Source organism: Hyaena hyaena, unplaced genomic scaffold, assembly GCF_003009895.1.
Source record: "Hyaena hyaena isolate Hyena2069 unplaced genomic scaffold, ASM300989v1 scaffold_398, whole genome shotgun sequence".
NCBI lineage: Eukaryota > Metazoa > Chordata > Mammalia > Carnivora > Hyaenidae > Hyaena > Hyaena hyaena.
In genome coordinates, this window is record NW_024081032.1 from 1,099,966 (window position 1) to 1,121,654 (window position 21,689).

The window sequence follows — 21,689 nt, forward strand, 5'->3', positions numbered from 1 at the left end:
AAACTGTTTTTAAAAATATCATAATATACATATTTTTATCTATTTTCTTTTTTTTTAATGATACAAGATACTGCAAATATCTGAAAATAGAATACAGACTATAATACATAATTATTTTCTAGTATTACTTGTTAGAAAAAGGGAGTAGTAAAATGCTTCTGTAATATTACTACTATCTGGGCCACATTTATCCCATCACGTAGTTAATTCCTAAAGCTGAAACAATCATTACATCTTGATGTTCATCTGTTTTACTGAACTACCCACAGGGAGATTTATGGGAATGCTATCACGTCAGGGTCACAAGATTAAGTGAACAGTGATGACAGTAAACAAGCCATTTCTCTATATTCCAAAGGGTTTAACTCAGTTACTTAAAATGCCATAAACATAAATAGTCTTCTCTCTACAATGCATCCATGACAGATGACTTCAAAATACAGCACTCTAGGGCAATGGCACTTTGCAACCAAACAAGCAACCCTTATTACTGACAAAAGACAGTTGAACTACTTGTGAACACAAATAGCAAAAACATGACAATCTAATGCACAAAACTTTTGTGTGCACATAATATAAAGCAATGCCACTGTAAGCTAATTTACTCATTTAATTTATAAAAACAAAAATATATATGATATTTAATTATAAAAGGAGGATCTTTATAGAGAAAAATACTGGTTGAATTCAAATTACTAACCATTTTTACATGTCTCTCTATGATTTTCAAAAAGTCAATGGGTTGAGCATATTATTTTAGGGAATACAGTGATATTTAACTGAAAATGTCTAATCTAAAAAACAAGCTTACAAAAACAATCACATCAAAGGAGTCCAGAGATTTTTCTTGACAGCCTAAAAAGGTACCATCTTTAATGATTCCAGCAAAAATCCCATCTGCCAAGATAGCAGATGTTACTGCTTCAGAAATATTTCCTATAGTTTCATAAATGCATATTTTAATTAGTAGCCCAATAAATGACTGTGGGGCTATGATCATCTCCCTTTAACTCTAGGCACTTATTGCAAATGGTCAAGAATTTTTACAAAGATTTATGCCATTTGTGAACCAAGGAGAAGTTTCGTTAGTGTGAAGATCCAAAGCTTTAATTTTTGTTTTAATCCTAATGACCTTCACAGTTGAGAAAGTAGTCTAATATTTGTGAGATTTTTATTTTATTATTTGCTTACTGATTTTTCTTTCTTGGGTATTTTATACAATTCTATGTATTAAGCATTTTATGAAGTGTCTAATTTCTGAGACCTATTAAAATAATCATCCTAATTTTTTAAAACTCTAAAATACTTTAGGAAAAAAGGCAGCAGAAATAATGCTATCAATCAACTGGGCCATCAAGGTTTCTGCCTAATTATCTTCATATTCAAATGACAGACATTGTTGGTCTGACCCATAGAATCACTATTGATTTATATCACCTCCTCCTTTCAGATCATTGCTATTGCCTATGTGATCTGCATTAGAGTTCTATCAGGGAAAATTATCTGATAGGCTTTTTAAAATTCTGCCGTCCCATCCTGTGGTATATTGTTTACTCCTATTCATTTAGAGATATATCTAAATCTATCTATGTCTATATCTATCTATATCTATCTATATCTATATAAAATTAGGGAAGATGAACTTTGAGATTCCTTTGAGGCTCTTGCTGAATCTGTCAATAACACCAATTCTTCCCATCTGAAGGCTGGCATCAGCATCCCAGGCCATTCCTTCCATTTACTGAAGACTTACAAGATGCTAACAATCTTTCTTTCCATCCCAAATACTGAAATTATCATGGGTAATCCAACATGTGCCACATGCAAGATTCCATCTTTTTCAGTTTCTTGAGCTCATCATTACCATGACCTTCAGCTTGATCCCACTTAATCACTTTCAGGACCACATTGCGGATTTGTCAATCTTGTACTCCTGTTGTTCTGAAATCTTAAATTTAAACATCCTAAATTTCCCATTCTTTCAGCTCACTGACTCTTGTTTTCTTGACTCCATTATTATCTGCCTACCAATCCCTTTTCTTATTTTACCTTCCTTCCTGCACTATCTTAGACTAAGTACACAATCTATCACTTCAATCACTTTCTTACTTGTATCTTAATATCTTCGCTCCTTTGCCTTGATAAACCTACCCAGTAAAACACAACCCTAAAAGAATCTACTGTTTTCTTCTACTTCTTCTTCCAAGAAGAAAGTGTATATCCTAAATGTATTGAGGACAGCATCTGTTGAGGGACAATCTGTGTATGTGTGTTTTATGGGCAGAGGGAGGGCTGAAAGAAAGAAGCAAACCAAGGATGTCTCCTAGATGCCCTTTACTGGGTGAAGAGGAAAGATGAAATTTGGATTAGAAAATATGTTTTGGCTATGTCTGAGAAAGTTATCACATGCATACCTCGGGACCTAATATGGCTCTATTTTCAACTTTGTGGTGGGCGTCTACACTAGACTATGCCGTTTGCAAGGCAAACTCAATAATCATCTTCCCATCTACACCAGTTCCTTGAGTATTTTTCAGTTCTAAGAATGGCCCCAGCATTCACCCAGTGAATGATGAGACTTAGGCAACATCTATCTTGTCAATTATTAAGTCATAATGATCTACTTAATTTTAGATTTATGTTTTCTATTAGAGCAGTTCAAATTAGTAGCCTCAAATAGAAAACAGTGAGTTGAATGGCAAAGGTTCAAATTCCTAATGAAAAATAAAATATGTTCCATGATTACAGAACCTGTACATCAAACAGATGCCCCAGGATAGTTGTAGAAAAGTTTGGGCTATGGAATCTAAATGGATGAGAAAAATAAGCAAAATCTCTTCTTCATTCTATGCCACCCCGTCCAAAACAAGCAGGGTTTTGAATCTAGGAAATCTGAGGCTACTCTTATCTTTTCAGCAGTCATAAGACATATTCCTTTTAAAAAGTAGCTCAACTGTCCTAAAAGAGATGACGGACATGGAGGCTTGAGGTGTAAAGAGACAAGTATCCAGGATTTGGGTTTATTCCAAGACTGAGAAAGTGATCTATGAAGAGTCTCCTGAAAGTGGCGGGTGGTGGGGTATATTTACTCCCAATGAAACAGCAGAAACATACATGGCTGTGCCCTAGGGGCCAAAGCTGTTTGCATTAACATAGAACCTAATGTCTCATTTTGTCCAGAAACAGACCTACCTTCAAGCAGAAATCAAGCATATCTCTAGAGCCCAGAGTGAAATGAGGATCCCATGGCTTTATATTAATAAGATTACTAAAAATCTCTGCATAATCCATGAGTGTATATGTAGGGTTCTATTTATAACTGAGATCGAATTTTCCAAAAGCCCCATGGAGGGGACTCAGAGCTAATTAATTTGGGATTAAATAAATATCCATGTGCAGTGGTTGTAGTTCATACCCAAATATAAATATGAATATTTTATTTAATTTATTTTTAAAAATATTTATTCATTTTAGAGAGAGCTTGAGAAGAGGGCAGGAGCAGAGAGAGAGAGGGAGACATCGAATCCAAAGCAGGCTCTGGGCTCTGAGCTGTCAGCACAGAGCCCAACATAGGGCTCGAACTCATGACCTGAGCTGAAGTCAGACACAACCTACTGAACTACCCAGGTGCCCCTAAATATGAATATTTAAAAATAAGGGAACCAGAGGTAAAGCCAGAAAGTAAAAGTTAATGTGACTCTTTCACAGTATTGCAAATACAGAATTTATTCCCAAAGCATACAATTTTTACCTCACAACACTACCTGTTCATTCTTTATGTTACTGTAAGTTATTATTTTGACTTTAAAATCATGATACGGTGAGTCTGAGAACCCTTATTTTGAAGGCATAGGATCTCAGGTTGAAATCCAGTAAGTATGTCATCTTTCCTTTTGAACCTGTTATGTTCATTTGCCTAGATCTTATGAAACTGCTTCTTCTGAAACCCGCTGTCACACTACTATGGGCTATGATATAAATATATCTGATTTCTAAGCAGGTGTTTTTCCCTTCTTATATCACACATTATTATAGAGATCACAATTAGTGGATTGTTTAGTCTAACTCAGTTACTGCCAATATACTTGATACAGCTTGCAACAACTGTATTCATCGAGTGTAGAGCACATTCCTAATTCGAATCTTGACACATTAAACTACTTGCAAATTGCTGGAAAAAAGTTCTTTTTTTTCTCCCTCTGAACATTTCATAATCTTTATTAGATAATAGTATATTCACTACATTTAATTTGGGATTTCAAAACTATATAATTAAAAAAAATACCCACAGTGAAAATTAATTCATTTAGAGGTATTAGTTACAGAAAAATATAACTTAGTTCTTTAGATTACAGACCAATATACCTGTGTTGGCATGAAAGTAATTGAGGTAGTCTGAGTTGTAATTTATTTAACTTTAAAACAGTGAATAAACACTGTGATTGTAATTCTCTATGTTAAAAGTATAGTTCGACTGAGCCACCCGGGCACCCCCCCAGAGGAGAGCAGTTCCGTCACACAGTGTGAAGTAAGACCAGAAAGACCGTCCTCATGACAACACTCCAATAGCATTTGACGCAAAGGACAATAGAGAAAATACAAGTTTTCATTAAAGTCAAAAGTAGTGTCTCCAACACAGGCTGACAAAGTACCAACTTCTCCAATTAACATCGATTTCTCCTCTGTCTTAATGGACTTGAGTCTAACCACTTGGGGCCGGGGAATGGGATCCCTGTAATTTTAATAAAACAAAATGCCTCCTCTGGGGTGATGACCAACCAAAAAAAAATTATAGTATAGTTCGATAAATATTAGTATGCACAGCTCAAAAGCCATCTAGAAAGACTACTCTGGGCCTTTGATTTTTTTAGGTTTTTGAAAACTTACTTTATATACACTTGATTTTAGCCCAAATGCTAAGAAACGACTAATTAATTTATTTATATACAGTAAAATTCACTCTTTTTGGTGTATAGTTCTATAAATCTTGACAGAGGCAAACTCATGAAATCTCTACCACAATTAAGATATAGAACAGTTTAATCGTCACCCAAGCTCCCTCATGTTTTCCCTTTCTTGTCAAATTCTCTTTCTACTGTTAACCCCTGGAAACCACTGCTGTGTTTTATTCGCCTAAGGTTTTATTTTTTCCAACTGTCACATAAATGGAATTATACAATTTGTGTTCTTTTGAGTCTGGCTTCTTTCATTTTGTAGAATCCATCTGAGATTCATTCAGGTTGCTGCATATAACGATAGCCTATTTCTTTATACTGCTCAATGGTATTCCATTATATGGATGAACTGTTTCTCCATTCACTATTTGAAGAACATTTGTGCTATTTTCAATTTGGGGCATTCATTAATTCTTTGAGCATTAATGTACAAGGTTTTTGCGTGAATGTCCGTTTTCATTTCTCCTAGAGTAAATAGCTAGGAGTAAGATTGCTATGTCATATGGTAAAGAAAATCAGCAAACAAACTGCTTTCCAAACTTTCTTCCAAAGAAGATGAACCATTTTGTACTTCTACTAGCAATGTACATGAGCTCCAGCTAAATAGATAGTAGGTAAATGCTAACAGATAAATATTAGTATCCGATTGTTAATTGAAATGCCTTAACAGTTAAGGGTAGTTAATCTCTTTTCATGTAGTTATTTGCCATCTGTATATTGTCTGTGATGAACTGACGAAATATTTTGCTTGTTTTTTACTGTGATGTTTGTTTTCTTATTGTTTCTTACTGGTCTCAGTTGTTACTTATTGTTAAGTTTGGGAAGTTCTCTACACACACACACACACACACACACACACACACAAACACGTAAGTCCTTTGGCATACTAGTATACTCTGACAAATATATATATTTATACGTGTATGTGTGTGTATTTGTACGTCCTTTGAAGACATAGGATTTGTAAATGCTTTTCCCCAGTCTGTAGTTTCCCCGTCTGAGACAATGTGGCATTCTCAACTGTCTCTTAGAGACAAAAAAGTTTTTAATTTGAGAAAGCCTGCCATGGATTGAATGTTTTTGTGTTCTCACTGCCCCTACCCCCACTCGCCCAATTTTATGTTGAAACCCAACACCCAGTGTGGTAGTTCCAAAGGTGAGGTGCTTGGGAAGTGATTAAGTAGTGAGGGTGGAGCCCTCATGAATGGGATTAGTGCCCTTACAAAAGAGACGCTAGGAAGATCGCTCAACGCTTTCATCTTACGAGGACACAGCAAGTAGACACCCATCTCTATGACCTAGGATAAGAGCTCACCTAACACAGCGCTTTGAGTTTGGACTAACCCAGCCTCCAGAATTGTTACAAATACAAATTCTTATTGTTTAAAAGCCACCTACTATGGGGTTTTTGTTATAACACTCCAAGCACACTAAGATAAAATCCATTGTAGGGTTTTTTCTTCTTTTATCAATCAGGCTTTTAGTGCTGTAACTAATAATGTTGTCCAACATAAACAAGGTTGAAAAGATTTCTTCCTGTTTTTTTTTTTTTTTATTCTTCTGAAGTCATGGCAACTTTATTGTCAAGGTGGGCAGGGCGGTGGGAGGGGACCTCAGTCATGATGGAGGCGCAGGATGCAGCCACAGAGGGGCCCCATGTAGCGGTGCCCGAGGGCCTGGTGCCGGAAACCATCCAGGGAGCGCATGGATGCCGAATACTGATTCAGGAAGAGCCGCAAGTCGTTAAGTGGCCAGTGGTCAGAGCGGCAGGGTTCCACGAACTTCTCCACGAGGCCCATGGACAGGTCTCTGACATACTTATTGTGGGTCAGCTTGGCGGCCACGTTAACCAGGCCCCGGGACAGGTTCTTGAAGCTGGCTTCCATCTCAGAGAAGACACCAAGCTTTCCCCGGAGGGAGGCACACACCAGGCTCTTATGCAGGTCCAGAAGGTCTCTGACAGCCACAAGCATCTTGAGCTCCTTCAAGTCTTGGAGAAACTCCTTGTCTAACTCCACATCCATGTCATCCACCTGGGAGTCGACGGCTCCGAGGGTCCAGTTCTGGATCATGAGCTCAGCACAGAAGGCAAAGTCCCCAAAGCTCAGATACTGCAGTTTTTTCTTCCCTGTCTCAAAGCGGTTGTTGGCAAAGAAGACAATGGCCGCATAGTCCCTGGCTAACCGGTCGGAGAGGAGAGTGTTGGTGAATGTTATGCCCAGGGAGCCCCGCATTTCCTCCACCACCTTGAAGACTCCCTTAAAGTTGTCAAATTGTCTCTGGCAGCTCTTGAGGGTGATGCCTATTTTGGTGCTGATGTCATCCAGGTCCTTCTTGGTGCCCTTGGACAGCTTCTTGCCCAGGACCTCCTGGACAAAGGTCTAGTCAGACGCATAGTACCTCTCGATGAGCAGCGCCTGTCGGGGCGGTGGGATCTGGAAGATGAGCTGGTGCAACAGCTTGGGCGGAGCATGTGCCAAGTATGGTGGTGGTCCATGGTGTCACTCTGCAGCACCGCTGCCTTGCGCCCTTCTGCTCCAAGATTCCCCAGCGCACCCCCAGGGACTCGCTCACCGAGTAACCATCCAGCCAGAGGCGATACACGTCCTCGTCGATGGGGGTCGTGTTCCCCATGAAGATATCCAGTTCGCTGGTCATGGCGATGCCCGGACCCAGCGCTGAACACCCCCCCCCCCCCCCCCCCCCCCCCCCCCCGCCCCGCACTGGAGTGAGCACTGCTCCGGGCCCGGGGACCCCCGGCGGGTTACTTTCCTCCTATGTTTTCTTCCAGAAATTTTACAATTTACATTTTATATTTAAGCCTAAGTTAAATTTTGTGTAAGATGTGAGTCATAGTTCAGGGTCCCATTTTTTGCAGGTTGTTCCTGCAGTTGTTCCAACAATATGTGTTGAAAAGACTACGTTTCTCCACTAAGTTGCTTTTGCATCTTTGTGGGGAAGAAAACAAAACAACTCTTCATTCCCAATTTCCAAGTTCCCTAGTGGTTTTTTTTCTCCTTGTGCTTGAAGACTATCATTCAACATTTCTTTGAGAAAGTGTCTGGTCGAGAGAAATTCTCTTAGTTTTCCATCGTTTGACAATGTTTCAATTTTGCTTGCATTTCTGGAGGAAATTTTTGTTGAATAAAGAATTTTGGCTTGGCAATTGCTGGCCTCCATGATTTCTGATGAAAAAGTTGAAATTATTTGAATTGTTTTTCCTTTATATGTAATGTATTCTTTTTTTTCTCTGGATTCTGTTAAGATTATTTTTCTTTATTTTTGATTTTTAGGATATAGATTATGCTGTGTTTGGTTTTTACTGAGTTTATCCTGAGCTTCTTGAGTCTCTAACTTGACATTTTTCATCAGATTTGTTAATATTTCAGCCATTATTTAATTTAAATAATTATTCTCTATGAATCTCTTTCTCCTCCTTCTGGGGGGCTTCAATGATATGCATTTTAGACCTTTTGATATTGTCCCACCTTTTCATTTTTTTCCCCCAATCTGTTTCTATTCTTCTAGGTTTGGTGATCTATCTTCAAGCTGATGTACTCCCTCCTGTTGTCTTCATTCAACTATTACACTCATTTAATGGTTATTTTTTATTTCAGATAATACATTTTGCCAATATCATTTGGTTCTTTTTTATAATTTTCTATTTCTCTTCTGAGATCTTCTATCATTCCATTTATTTAAAAAATGTTTATCTTGACTTCATGGAAGATGGTTATAATAGCTCCTTTATTTTTTAATGTTTTTAAAGTTTACGTCTGAGAGATAGAGTGTGAGTGGGGAGGGGCAGAGAGAGAAAGAGAGAGAGAGAGAGAGTGTGTCCAAAGCAGGCTCCAGGCTTTGAGGTGTCCACAGAGAGTCCAATGTGGGACTGATGTGGGACTGGAACCCACAGCCCATGAGATCATGACCAGAGTCAAAGTCAGACCCTTAACTGACTGAGCCACCCACATGCCCCTATAATAGTTCCTTTAAAATATTTGTCTCATATTCTAATATCTGGGTTATCTTGGGATTGGTATTTATTAATTGTCTTTCCTTGAGAAATGGGAAGATTTCCCTTATTCTCTGTATACATTAGGTAATTTTGGATTGTATGCTGATGTCTTAAATATGTTATAGGACACTGGATCCTGTTGACCATGGATCAGTTATGTATGGTGAAGAATGTATGTTTATTTTTGTTTTAGTGGTCAATCAACCCTGTTAGTTTCAGACTGCAAGTTTTATCTTGCCTGTGGTAGACGGTAGTTCTATTGTCCCTTTATTTATTTTTTCTTAATATATTTATTTTTATTTTTTAATAGTTTATTGTCAAGTTGGTTTCCATGTAACACCCAGTACTCATCCCCACAAGTGCCCTCCTCCATGCCCATCTCCCCCCTCCCCCCCACCCCCATCAGCCCTCAGTTTGTTCTCACCATTCAAGAGTCTCTCATGGTTTGCCTCTCTCCCTCTCCCCAATTATTTTTCTCCTTCTTCTCCCTATAGTCCTCTGTTAAATTCCTCCTAACCCACCTATATATGCAAATATATAGTATCTGTCCTTGTCTGCCTGACGTATTTTGCTCAGCATAATGCCCTCCAACAGTTCCATCCATGTTGCTACACATGGCCAGATTTCATTCTTTCTCATTACCATGTAGTATTCCATTGTGTAGATAAACCCCATCTTCTTGATCCATTCATCAGTTGATGGACACTCGGGCTCTTTCCATGTTTTGGCTATTGTGGAGAATCTATTGTCCATTTAGATCAGATCTTGGACTTCAAAAACTTAAAAAATATTTTCTAATGCCTCAGATTTTTTAGTCTTATTCCTGTTTTAGAAGTGATTTTTATTTCATTATTCCAACCAATAATTGTAATAATTCATAAAATAATTAATCATTAATTTCATCACTGGAATGATAGATAGATTTTGATTCAAATCCTGTTCCTATTGTTTTGTTAAATAGCCTTGGGAAAGCTATTCAACTTCTCTGAGACACAGTTCTTAGGTGGAAATTGGAAAAAATACCTATCCTACAAAGTTATTAGAATAAAAGTAAGATATTGTATGTGAAGTACCAGCAAAGATACTGCCAATATGTAGCTGCGCTCAATAAATATCTACCAATATCTTATCAGAAAAAAAAATCTCAATAGTAACACTTATATGAAAATGCTTCTATCAGAGTTGAGACTATATATGTGTGTCTATGTGCATTTTTACTCAAGGGCCTACTAAAATCTCTTGAGTTTAACTTAGGTTGTTATGGCTTATGTAGTTTTCCCCCAGTTTTACTGAAGTATAACCGATAATACAGCAATATACAAGTGTAAGGTATACAGGACAATAATTTGACTTACGTATATTGTAAAATGATTAGCATAATAAATTTACTTAACATCCATTATCACATAAAGATAAAAAATCAAAAAAAAGAAAAATAAGGTTTTTTTTTTTTTTTTTCCCTTGTGATAAGAACTCCCAGTATCTACTCTCTTAACTCTCAAATATACCGTATTCCAGTGGTAGGTATAGTCATCATGCTGTACATTATATTCTTAGTACTTATTTATCTCATTACTGGAAGTTTGTACCTTTTGTGCACCTTCCTCCAATTCCCTCTACCCAACCCCCCACATCTGGGAACCACAAGTCTGATCTCTTTTTCTACGTCCTTGTTTTTCTCTTTCTTTCTTTATGGTTCTACACATAAGTGAAATCATACAATATCTGTCTTTTTCTGTCTGACTTATTTCACTTAGCATAATGTTAGGTCCATCCATGTTGTTGCAAATGGCAGGATTTTCTTTTTTCTTTATGGCTGAATAACACTATAAGCTATGTTATATATGTGTACATGTATATATATTATTATATTGTAATATATGCATATATTATATATATGTATATGTGTATGTAAATACACACACACACACACACACACACACACACACACATATATATGAAACCCACAACTTTATCCATTCATCCACTGATGGACATTTAAGTTGTTTTCACATCTTGCTATTATAAACAATAGTGCTATGATCATAGGACTGCAGATATCTCTTCAATATAGTGTTTTTGTTTCCATCATATCTATTCCAGAAACTGGAATTGCTGAATCACACGGTATTTCTATTTTTAATTTTTGAGACACTAACATCTTGTTTCCCTAGTGGCTGTATCAATTTACATTCTTACCAACAGTGCACAAGGGTTCCCTTTTCTCCATATTCTTGCTGGCATTTGTTCTCTCTTGCTTTTTTTATAATAACCATTCTAATGGATGGGTTTGAGTTCATACCTCATTGTGGTTTTGATTTGCATTTCCCTAATGACTGGTAATGTTGAGGACCTTTTCATGTACCTGCTGGCCATTCCCATATCTTGTCTGGAAAAATGCCACTTCAAGTCCTTTGCCCAGGTTTTAATTTAGCTATGTAGTCTAAGAAATTGAAAATATGACCCAAAAATATAAAGAAAAACTGTACATACTAAAGATTATTTAAAAGGGGCGCCTGGGTGGCTTAGTCGGTTAAGCGTCCGACTTTCGCTTAGGTCATGATCTCGCGGTTCGTGGGTTCGAGCCCCGCGTCGGGCTCTGTGCTGACTGCCAGCTCAGAGCCTGGAGCATATTTCAGAGTCTGTATCTCCCTCTCTCTCTGACCCTCCCCTGCTCACGCTGTCTCTCTCTCTCTCTCTCCTAGAAATAAATTAAAAAAAAAAAAAGATTATTTAAAAGCATTAATTCTCAAATATGCATTTTTAAGGAGCTGTCAGATTCTAGTTTCTCCTTAGGGACAAAATAAAGAGCAACAATATTAATTCAAAAGCTAAAATATGTTAGAGCCAGCATGACCAATGAGTCAACAGATAAAAGGAATTTTATGTTAAAATTAAATAATTATTTTGGTAAAACAGCAAGTATAATATAGGAATGAAATTCCTTCAGATTTAACATAGATTACCAAGGATGTCACTGTAAGCACCATGTAATCCCCCCACTTAGGAAGCTACAAATATACTGGAAGAGACATGCACATCCACACAGCTATAAAAACGTTAACTGGCATGTCATAGATAACTGCAATACAGTTAACAGCAGCAAAATAGGAGGAGTTATGGTTAAGAAAAATAGGGAAAGCCAGGGAACGCTATAGAAAGGGTGAAATTGGAACTTGGCTATAAATAGAGTGATCATACATCCTTATTTCTCCTAGTATGTCTTTATAAAGCAGGCAGACTAATCTTTTAAAACATAAATCAGATCATGTGACTCTTCTGCTCAAAACCTCTCACTGCTTTTCATGCCACTTAGGATAAACTCACATATCTTTAACATGATCTACAAGACTTTAAATCATCTGGCTCATATGTTACTCACCAGCCTTATCTAAAACACCTATCCCCATTGCTCAGTAAGCTCCAGACATACTAGCTTCCTTTCCATTCATTTTACTATTTTGAAACTCTGAGTCTTTGTACTATTTATCTCTTGAATATTCTATACCCCACCCCTTACTGACAATTCTCGGCTCATTCCTTGAGTACTTAGTTCAAACATAACTTTTTTAAAGAAGTCTTCCTTGACATGCGAATCTAAAATGAAGATCCTTTGCTATACTCTCTCCTTCAGAGTATCCTGTACTTTTCTTCCCTAGCAATTGCCAAAGTGTGCATTTACATCTTTTATTTCTATAATCATTTGTTTTATGTAATATCAGTCTCTTCTGTTAGATTACTATAAACTAAGCAAGGGAGGGAGTAAGTCTACTTTGTTTCCCTCTATACTAACAAGAGATACCTGTTCATTAAATGAATAAAATCAGTAGATAATAGCTATCTATTGCAAGTTAGAGGGTGATTAAGTAGCATGGGAAATTACTTTAAGAAGTAATTTTTAATTTGGAAGGAGAAGAACAAAGTGAGGACTTGACTCAAGAACTACTTGAACTACCATAAAGCCACATTAACCAAGACAATAAGGTATTGGTGAAAGAATAAACAGGTCAGTGGAACAGAGCGCCCACAGACAGACTACGGACCTAACATACTTCAAAAAAATTAGCTGAAAATGGACCACAGACCTAAATGTAAAGTGCAAAACCATGACACTCCTAGAAGATGACATCAGAGAAAGCCTAGAACACCCGAGTACTGTTGGTGCCTTGCTAAAATTTATTTTTATTATTACTTTTTGGTGGTGCCTTTTTAGGTACATCAAAGATACTACCCATGGAAGATACAATAGAAGCTGGACTTCATTAAAATTAAAAAAAAATTCTGCACTGCAAAAGACACTATGAGGACAATGAAAAAACAAGCCAGAGGTGGGGAGAAAATATTTGCAAAAACACATCTGAGAGAGGACTATTACAGAAAATATACAAAGAATTCTTAGAACTCAATAATAAGAAAATACACCTGATTAAAAAATGGGCCAAAGTCCTTAACAGACACCTCAACAAAAATGTACAAATGGAAAAAAAAAAAGCACATGAAATGATGTTCTACATCATGTGTTATTAGGAATATGCATATCAAAACAATGAGATGCCACTATACACCTATTTGAATGGCCAAAATATGGAATTCTGACAATACTGAAAGCTGGTGAGGAGGTAGAACAATAGCAGTTCTTATATACTGGTGGTGAGAATGCAAAATGTTATTGCCACTTTGAAGACATTCTGGTGGTTTCTTGCAAACTAAACATACTCTTACCATACCATCCAGAATCATGCTTTTTAGTATTTACCCAAAGGAGCTGAAAATGTGTGAAATGTCTACACAAAAACCTGCACATGGATGTTTATGGGAGCTTTATTCACAGCTGCCAAAACTTGGAAGCAAACAAGATGCTCTTCAGTAGGTAAATGGATGAATACACTGAGGTACATCCAGACAATGGAATACTATTCAGTGCTAAAAGAAGATGAGCCATCAAGCCATAAAAGGATATGGAGGAACCTTAACTGCATGTAACTAAGTAAAAGAATTCAGTTTTAAAAGGATATATAGTGTATGATTTCAACTATATGATATTCTGGAGAAGGCAAAACCATGGGTAAAAAAAAAAAAAAAAAAAAAAAAAATAGTGGTTGCCAGGGGTGGGAGAAGAGAGTGATGAATAGGTAGAACACAGAGAACTTTTAGGGTGGTTAAAATACTATGTATATATTAAAGTAATGGATACATGTCATCACATATTTGTCCTGACCCACAGAATGTACAACACTAGAGTGAACCCTTAGGGAGACTATGGGCTGGGTGATTATGAGGTGCCAATGTAGGTTCACTCTGGGTAACACATGTACCATTTGGGTGAATGACCTTGATTATGGGAGAGGGTATGCATGTGTGTTGGGAGAGGATATAAGGGAAACCTCTGTTGTAAACCTAAAACTGCTCTAAAAAATAAGGTCTTTTTAAAAGGCTCTTTTCAAAGAGCTAACAAAAAAGAAAAGAGACTAACAGATGAGAAGTCTACTCTGTGTTAGACATTGTGTTAAGTATTTTTCATATTTCATTTTACCATTAAAATAACCCAATGATGTAGGAATTGTTCATCTTAATTTCCAGATGAATTGAGCTTTGGTTTTATGCAAGGATAAGAACATCTTGTCATTTAACAAGATAATTTCATTTAAAATATAAGATTGTCCCAGACAATAGACTAATTTACTTTTCTACTCCATCTCCGGTATCACTGTAAAAAAGGGGTATACATCAAGTATTCATTTATTAACTCGGTCAATGGATATTTATTTAGCATCTACTATGTACCAGGCGTTATTCTAGGTACTAGGTATATTACTGTGGACAAAAGAGAGAAAAATCTCTTGCAGTATGCAACTGGATTCTGGTGGGAGACAAAACAATACAACTGATAAACACGTAAAACATATAATATGTAAAATAGTAATAAATGTTGGAAAGGAAAAATAAAGCAGAGAAATAAAACATAAAATAGTCGGGGGAAGAAGCTGAATTTTAGACTAAGTGGCTACAGAAAGTTCTTCTGAGAAAGTACTATTTGAATTAAAACTGGAAGAATGTACAAGAGCTAGCTGCACAGAGGACTTGGGAGAAAGCATTCCAAATAGAGTAATCATGTCCTTAAAACCTAAAAAAATACGAGAAGGCCACAGTGACTGGAATAAGAAGAGCCACAGGAGAGTAGCAGGAGAGGAGGTCAAAGAGCTAACAAAGGCTCATGTCCCTCCTCACCCCCCGGCTCACTTCACTGCAGCCATACTGGACGCTGCCTAGTCTTGGACAGGCCAAGCCCCTCCTTCTTTTGCAGGCTGTTCCCTCTGCCTGAAATGCTCAGACAGTTCTTTGCCCAAGGGGTTCTTTATCAGAATGGACTTCTCTGGCCACTCTCTCAAAAACAGCACATTCTCTCCTTGTAGCTCATTGCAAGGATTTTTCTTTCAGAGACACAGGAAACTTCTGGAGCAGCACTGTCCAATGGAAATTTGTACAGTAATGGAAATGTTCTCTGCTATCTCATAAGCCAGCCACTGCCCACATGTGGCTACTGAATACCTGAAAGGTGGCCAGTGCAACTAAGGCAATACATTTTTAATTAAATTTAATTTTTATTACATTTAAATAGTCACATGTGGCCACAGCACAGCTCTGGAGGTTTCTGAGCAGAGGACAAAAGTATCCACACTGTAATAAACATCACCAGCCTGCTGTGTTGAGAATGGCCTCTTGGCGGATAAAAGCAGAAGCAGGAAGCCCTACTGAAAATGCTGCCTGCAACAAGTCAAGAGAGAAATGATAGCATCTCAGATCAAGGTCATCGCAAAGGTGATGCTGGGTATATTTTGTGGCTGAGTCAATAAGATTTGCTACATGGCTCAATGTGTGATGTGTTGTGGTCAGTTAGGCTAAGTGCAATGTTTATGGCCTGGGCAACTTTAAGAATGGAGAGAAGTTTGGGAGAAACTTTAAGTTTGGGAGAAACCCTTAGGAGCTGTCTTGTCATCTAGTATGATATCTAAGTAGAAGACACCAAATAGGTAAACGGTTACGTAGGTCTGGAGGTGAGGGAGAGATCTGGACTAGAGATGATAAGTTGGGGGGCTATCAACATATTGGTCATATTTTTAAGCCAGGAGATTAATAAAAATTACCTAGGGAATGAATAAGACAAAAAAGAGAAATACTTAGTCAAATACTAAGGAAGATTATAGAGAACAAAACCTATCCCAAAAGCTTTAGAGTTCAGTGACCTAGTTAGGAAAGGATGGTAACAGACAGACCGCGTTTTTAGTAAGTCAGCACTGGGAGTTAACATGCAGGGAAGAACAGGATACCTGTTCTTCTGAGGGGTCCTGCTTCCAGTCTTACTGTCAATCTACTGAGACACTGTAAAGCGTCAGCTGAGCAGAGGATACACTTGACACATTACCACATGACTGATGCTATGGAGGTCACTGTCTGTTAGCTGTATTCAAATTACATGATGAAATAATTAAAACCCCAAACCTATGTGCATCTTTATGCATTGAAGGCAATATTCTAAATCATATCAGCTGAAATATTAGCAATGCTATGTTGCAGTCCTGACTGTATATAAGTAGATAAATCTAATTCACTAGGCACAAAAGACAAGGTCTGCAGCTGGACAGAATGCTCATGTTACTGCTACTCTGTATGATGTTAAACTTTATGTGTCACGTTGACTAAGGGATGGTGCTCAGTTGTTTGGACAAACAATAGCCTAGGCGTTGCCGTGAAGATATTTCATAGATGTGATTAATATCTACAATCACTGGACTTTAAATAAAAGATAAAACGTGGGTGGACCTCATCCAATTAGTTGAAGGCCTTAAAAAAAAACCCAGAACCAGAAACAAAACCTTGAGGTTAATTAGAGACTACAGCTGAAATCCTGCTTTAGTTTCCAGTCTGCCAGAATGTCCTACAGGGTTCAGATTCACCACCCTTGATAATCATGGGACCCAGTTCTTTAAAATAAAATAAATCTATATCTATCTCTATCTCTATGTCTACATCTACACCTATATTTGTACCTGTACCTATGCCTGTATCTCTATGTCTCACGTATATCCCAACTGGAGAACCCTGACTGAAACAATGTCTCTCTTTGTATAAGCTGGGTGATACTATGCAAGTTTTATTTAACCTCTGAAAGCTTCACTTTCCTCAATGTAATACAGATAACATTTGAGTACCGACCTAAATAGGGATGTTCTGAAGGTTTAATGAAATAATTCATGTCAGGTTCTTTGTATTACCTTATATGCAAAAATAATAAAGATTTACTAATTTTATCTTATACTTGAAATTCGAGGTCAGATGGTCAAACCCTCTCCTGGTCATATTCTAGACGTTCTACCCTAACAATGCTGTTTCTATTAGAATTCTTCTTAGTAGTGTCCTGTCCACAATTAACCAACCCTTAAACTCTGCCAGAGACTTAAAAGCATTTAATCGGACCAAATAAAATGAAGACAGAAAAATGAAGAACATTAGCAATGTGACCTGCTTCAGTATTATTTTTCCGGAAAACTTCATTATATAGAGAAAATAAACAAAACAATTTTATGCCCACAAAACTTTGGCAAGGAGAACATCGGTTAACTCATAAACAACCAATTTTGGTTTTACTTATACTGTAATATCATAAATGCCCCAATCTGCAATGAAAATCCTTCGTAAGAAAGACTGAATAGAAAAATGTGGAAGAAATTTTTTTAGAAAGAACGTATTACCTCTCCATAGTAAATGCTTACATTATTACCTGTTTATGAGAAAAATTAAGAATCATAAAAATTTAATAAGTAGGAAGAGTTGACTCTTGAAAGATGAAAAAAAGACACTTCTTATAATTAACACACATCATCATGTAGGAGACAGTAGTCTAAAATACTTGCCTGGGTTTTTGTTTGTTTTTTTTTTGTATTACGTTACATACTATTATTAAATTAGAAATAACTTTCATTGGAGCTCCTGTTAAAAGTTTAGATTTTCTTCTAAAGGATTCTAAAGAGGAATTAGTTAAGATATCAGGAAAACATTCAAGCAATGTTTAATGCTTTAAATCATTTTCTAGCTGATTTTAAAGTTTATAGCCTTTTTTTTTAAACTTCTATTATAAATAACCTGCAAGTTATGATCTACTTGTAATCTGTTATAACTCACCTATGAGAAACTGCTCCCCAAGCGCCATGCTTATTTGTGAGAATATTAAGGATCTTTTGTTTCAGTTGGTTTGCTGTGACGTGATCTCGATGTTTAGCGGCGCTTATAAGATGGTCACACATCTTTTCTTCCTCTCTTCTATCAGCAGCATACTGGGCACACTGCGACTATAAGAAAGTGCAAGCAATGCATAAGGTTTAACAATGTATAACTTCTGCTATGTCTAAGTAAAGAATATTATCTAACCTTAAGTTAAAGGGTAATAATTCCATTTTAAAAACTCAGATATTTCAATCCTATGAGAACTTATTCTGAAGAATACAGTCATTATAATCACTTTTCAAGATGGTAAAAATGTGTTCTATGTGTTTATACATAAAGTAAATGGAAAATAATTTGGATGATGCTATATAAAGCAATTAATGACATTTAAGACTCCCAAAACTCTGAGTCTGTTTCTAATACATTCCAAAAAACATAAAATAAAAAAACAATCATTTTAGAAAAATGGTTTACTAAAAATGTAAATATAACTATTATTTAAACCACTATAGTATATATTGCACTTAAAATAGTTGCATTCCTGATATTTATATAGAGATCCAAAACTTGCTATTTAATTAATAATTCCATTTCATAAATGGCAATGTGATGTACAAGGAAAAGCAATGATTTCAGAATTTAGGCTTGGATTTTATTTCACATTTTATGAAAATTGTTTTATTTCATCATCATACTCAGTTTCATATTTATAAAATAATAAGGTAAGATTTTCTCTACAATCTCTCCCAACTCTAGAATTTAATGTGTTCAAAGGTTTTCATGATAACAACTATCTTATTCTTATCATCCCTAATAATCAGCTGTTCTGTATTCAAGCTCACTGGCATTAGTAACAAAGCTAATCAATCTCACTGTGTATCAAAAAGGCTCAATATGAAGATGAAGATGAACATCTCTTTAAGTGTGATTTTTTTGTATAGTAATTTTTACATAGGGTGGATTGACTGTAAATTTTAACATTACCAAGTATGTAATACGAGTCACATAACTAGAAGAAAAAAAGTCTCACATCTAAAAAAGCCACATATAATTGGCTACATTCATTTTTACTATGCACAAATCTGCTTCATGGAAGGTATTTGATCATATCCCTTCAGTCTATCTATTGATGCCGATTACTACCACAAGTCATCTCTTTCAGAGAAATAACCCTCTGGTAGCCTAAGAAGGATTAATTCATTTTCCAATTTATCTTTTTGTACAGGGAATCACCAATTAGTACAATGATCTGCCTCCATAATGAGGTTAATATTTCATTAGCTCATTGGAGAGCAAAATTAAATTTTCATTTTTCTTCCTTAACAATTACAATGGTTAAACTAAAAAAAACTTAACTGTGAAGTACCCATCTCAAATTAAGTATATTTTATCTCTTAAATACAGGCTTATACAGGAGATAGAGAAATTCTCCAAAAAGTCCTAGTAAAATGCCATGGCTTTTGTGAAATCATTTATAATTTAAAAGTGGTAAATGTTTAGTGAATCACATACACACACACACACACACACACACACACACACACACACACTCCAATGCACTTACCAATACAGCTCTAACCTAAACAAACTTAAACATTTTAGTTAAAAAAAAAAAAAAAAAAAAACAGTACACTCCACTAAATAACAGGGATAATACTCTCCAATTTGATTTACATTAGTATTTTATGTTTACATAATTCTAAAAAACACTGAGTCTTCACATCTACTTCATTGCCTCTTATCACTCTTAGCCATGCATCCTTAATAGGAATGATCTCATCCCCAGGGGGTGAAAAGTGGTGTTGGGAGGTGTGAAAAAATTGTATTCTTTTTATGTGTAAAGCACAGATGTGTATATGGTACACAAACAGATATGCAGTCTACTGGTAGAAATACAATTTAACGGGGAGGGGGTGATCAGAATGAAAATAGTCTAAAAATTATCTGAACTGTCTAAAAAATGAAAATTATTTAGGGGGCAATAATGAAAAAAGGTTGAGAAACACTGCCTTCAGCTTTTTCACCTTGGTTAAATATGTGTTAAAGCTTGTAACTAATACCTAGCTTCTTGAGAATCTATTTTAAATATTTTCACATGACAAATATTGATCTTCTTATATCCCCACAAGGCATCTTGATTTTCTTAATAGAAGTATGAATGACTCAAAATTCATCCTGCAGGGAATTCAGTTAATATCCTAAATCTTATTTACTAACAGAAGTCAATAGTTAATTAAATATTCTTATTTTGCTTAAAGTACTGACATACCTTGTATCTAAACATATTCTTCAAAGAACAGATAACTCAGAATTTTCTTGACATCCAGATTACAGCAGGATACCCCGATAAATATCCAATGGTATTTATTGTTGAAGGGATATGAAACTTCACTTTGATAAAAACTCAACTGTCAATGTACTGTTATCAGAGTTTAAAATATTTGTGTTTACTTGTGGGGATGAGCACTGAGTGTTATGTGGAAACTAATTTGACAATAAACTATTTGTAAAAAAAAAAAAATAAAATAAAATAAAATAAAATAAAATATTTGTGTTTTTTTTTTTTTCAAAATAAGGTTGTTGCAATCTCACATGACAAGTGTGTGCTGTCTCATCTGACAAACGAAGCTGAGGTTAAGAGTATGAAAGTGACAACAGCTATTTCTCCGTCTCATGCCTTTCAGCCCACGAGGTCAGAGATTACTAGACTGAGGGCATCAACCTGCATGACTAAGAGAGCTGGTTTACCGAGATAAAAACCTCATCAAACCTGAAATCTTGGGCTCTGATTTCTAGCCACGCCACACTTGTTCGCATGTGGCATCAGGACAATAAATGGATGGTTATTTATTATTTTCAAGGCCACTGACAGTTCAACCCAAGCCAAATTACCAGGCCACCTGATTATTTTTGAAGCCAAGTTTGTTTTGCAAGTTGAATGAACTGAAGTAATCACTATAATTTAAAACACTGAAATCAGTGTACTGAATGGAGGTAATTCAGATAATGGCAAATAAATATTGACGTGCTAGAAATATAACAATAATATTGGTATATAAAACCTGTTAGTATGGAATATACAGTATTTCAATATAATTTAGTATTTTCATATAAAATAGGCACGGTACTTATGAGGACTTTTAAATTATTATATTACCAGGTATACATATAGATCTGCATGCATATCATGTAATAGCAATGCTTCAATTGTCCATTAAATATCAATTATAACAATAAAATAAGTTCTGCAATGATCTTTTACCACTCTAAAGATGGACACATTGATAAATAATAAATTACTGAATACTTGGAAAAACTGAGTTTTTTCATATAACCAGTTATAACGTGTATTTCATATAACTCATATTTAGTAATGTATAAGCTCTGCTAGTCTAAAAATTACTACAGTAATTGCATTATAAAATTTTATTTGGCTTTAAGAGCACTTTAGAACTTCAGTCTATTAAAGGGTTAGGCACATGGTAAGAGGGATCTCT

The 21,689-nt window shown here is 36.0% G+C and overlaps 1 protein-coding gene and 1 pseudogene across 1 annotated transcript in view; both read right to left on the bottom strand.

Moving 5' to 3' along the window:
• NBEA (neurobeachin) overlaps positions 1-21,689 on the bottom strand; it is a 693,804-nt gene that overhangs the window by 294,249 nt on the left and 377,866 nt on the right. Inside the window, exon 37 of the mRNA XM_039251874.1 lies at positions 18,151-18,317. Within this exon, the coding sequence (XP_039107805.1) occupies positions 18,151-18,317 (167 nt within the window). The remainder of the gene's footprint in view (positions 1-18,150; positions 18,318-21,689) is intronic.
• LOC120245013 lies at positions 6,569-7,619 on the bottom strand (annotated as a pseudogene).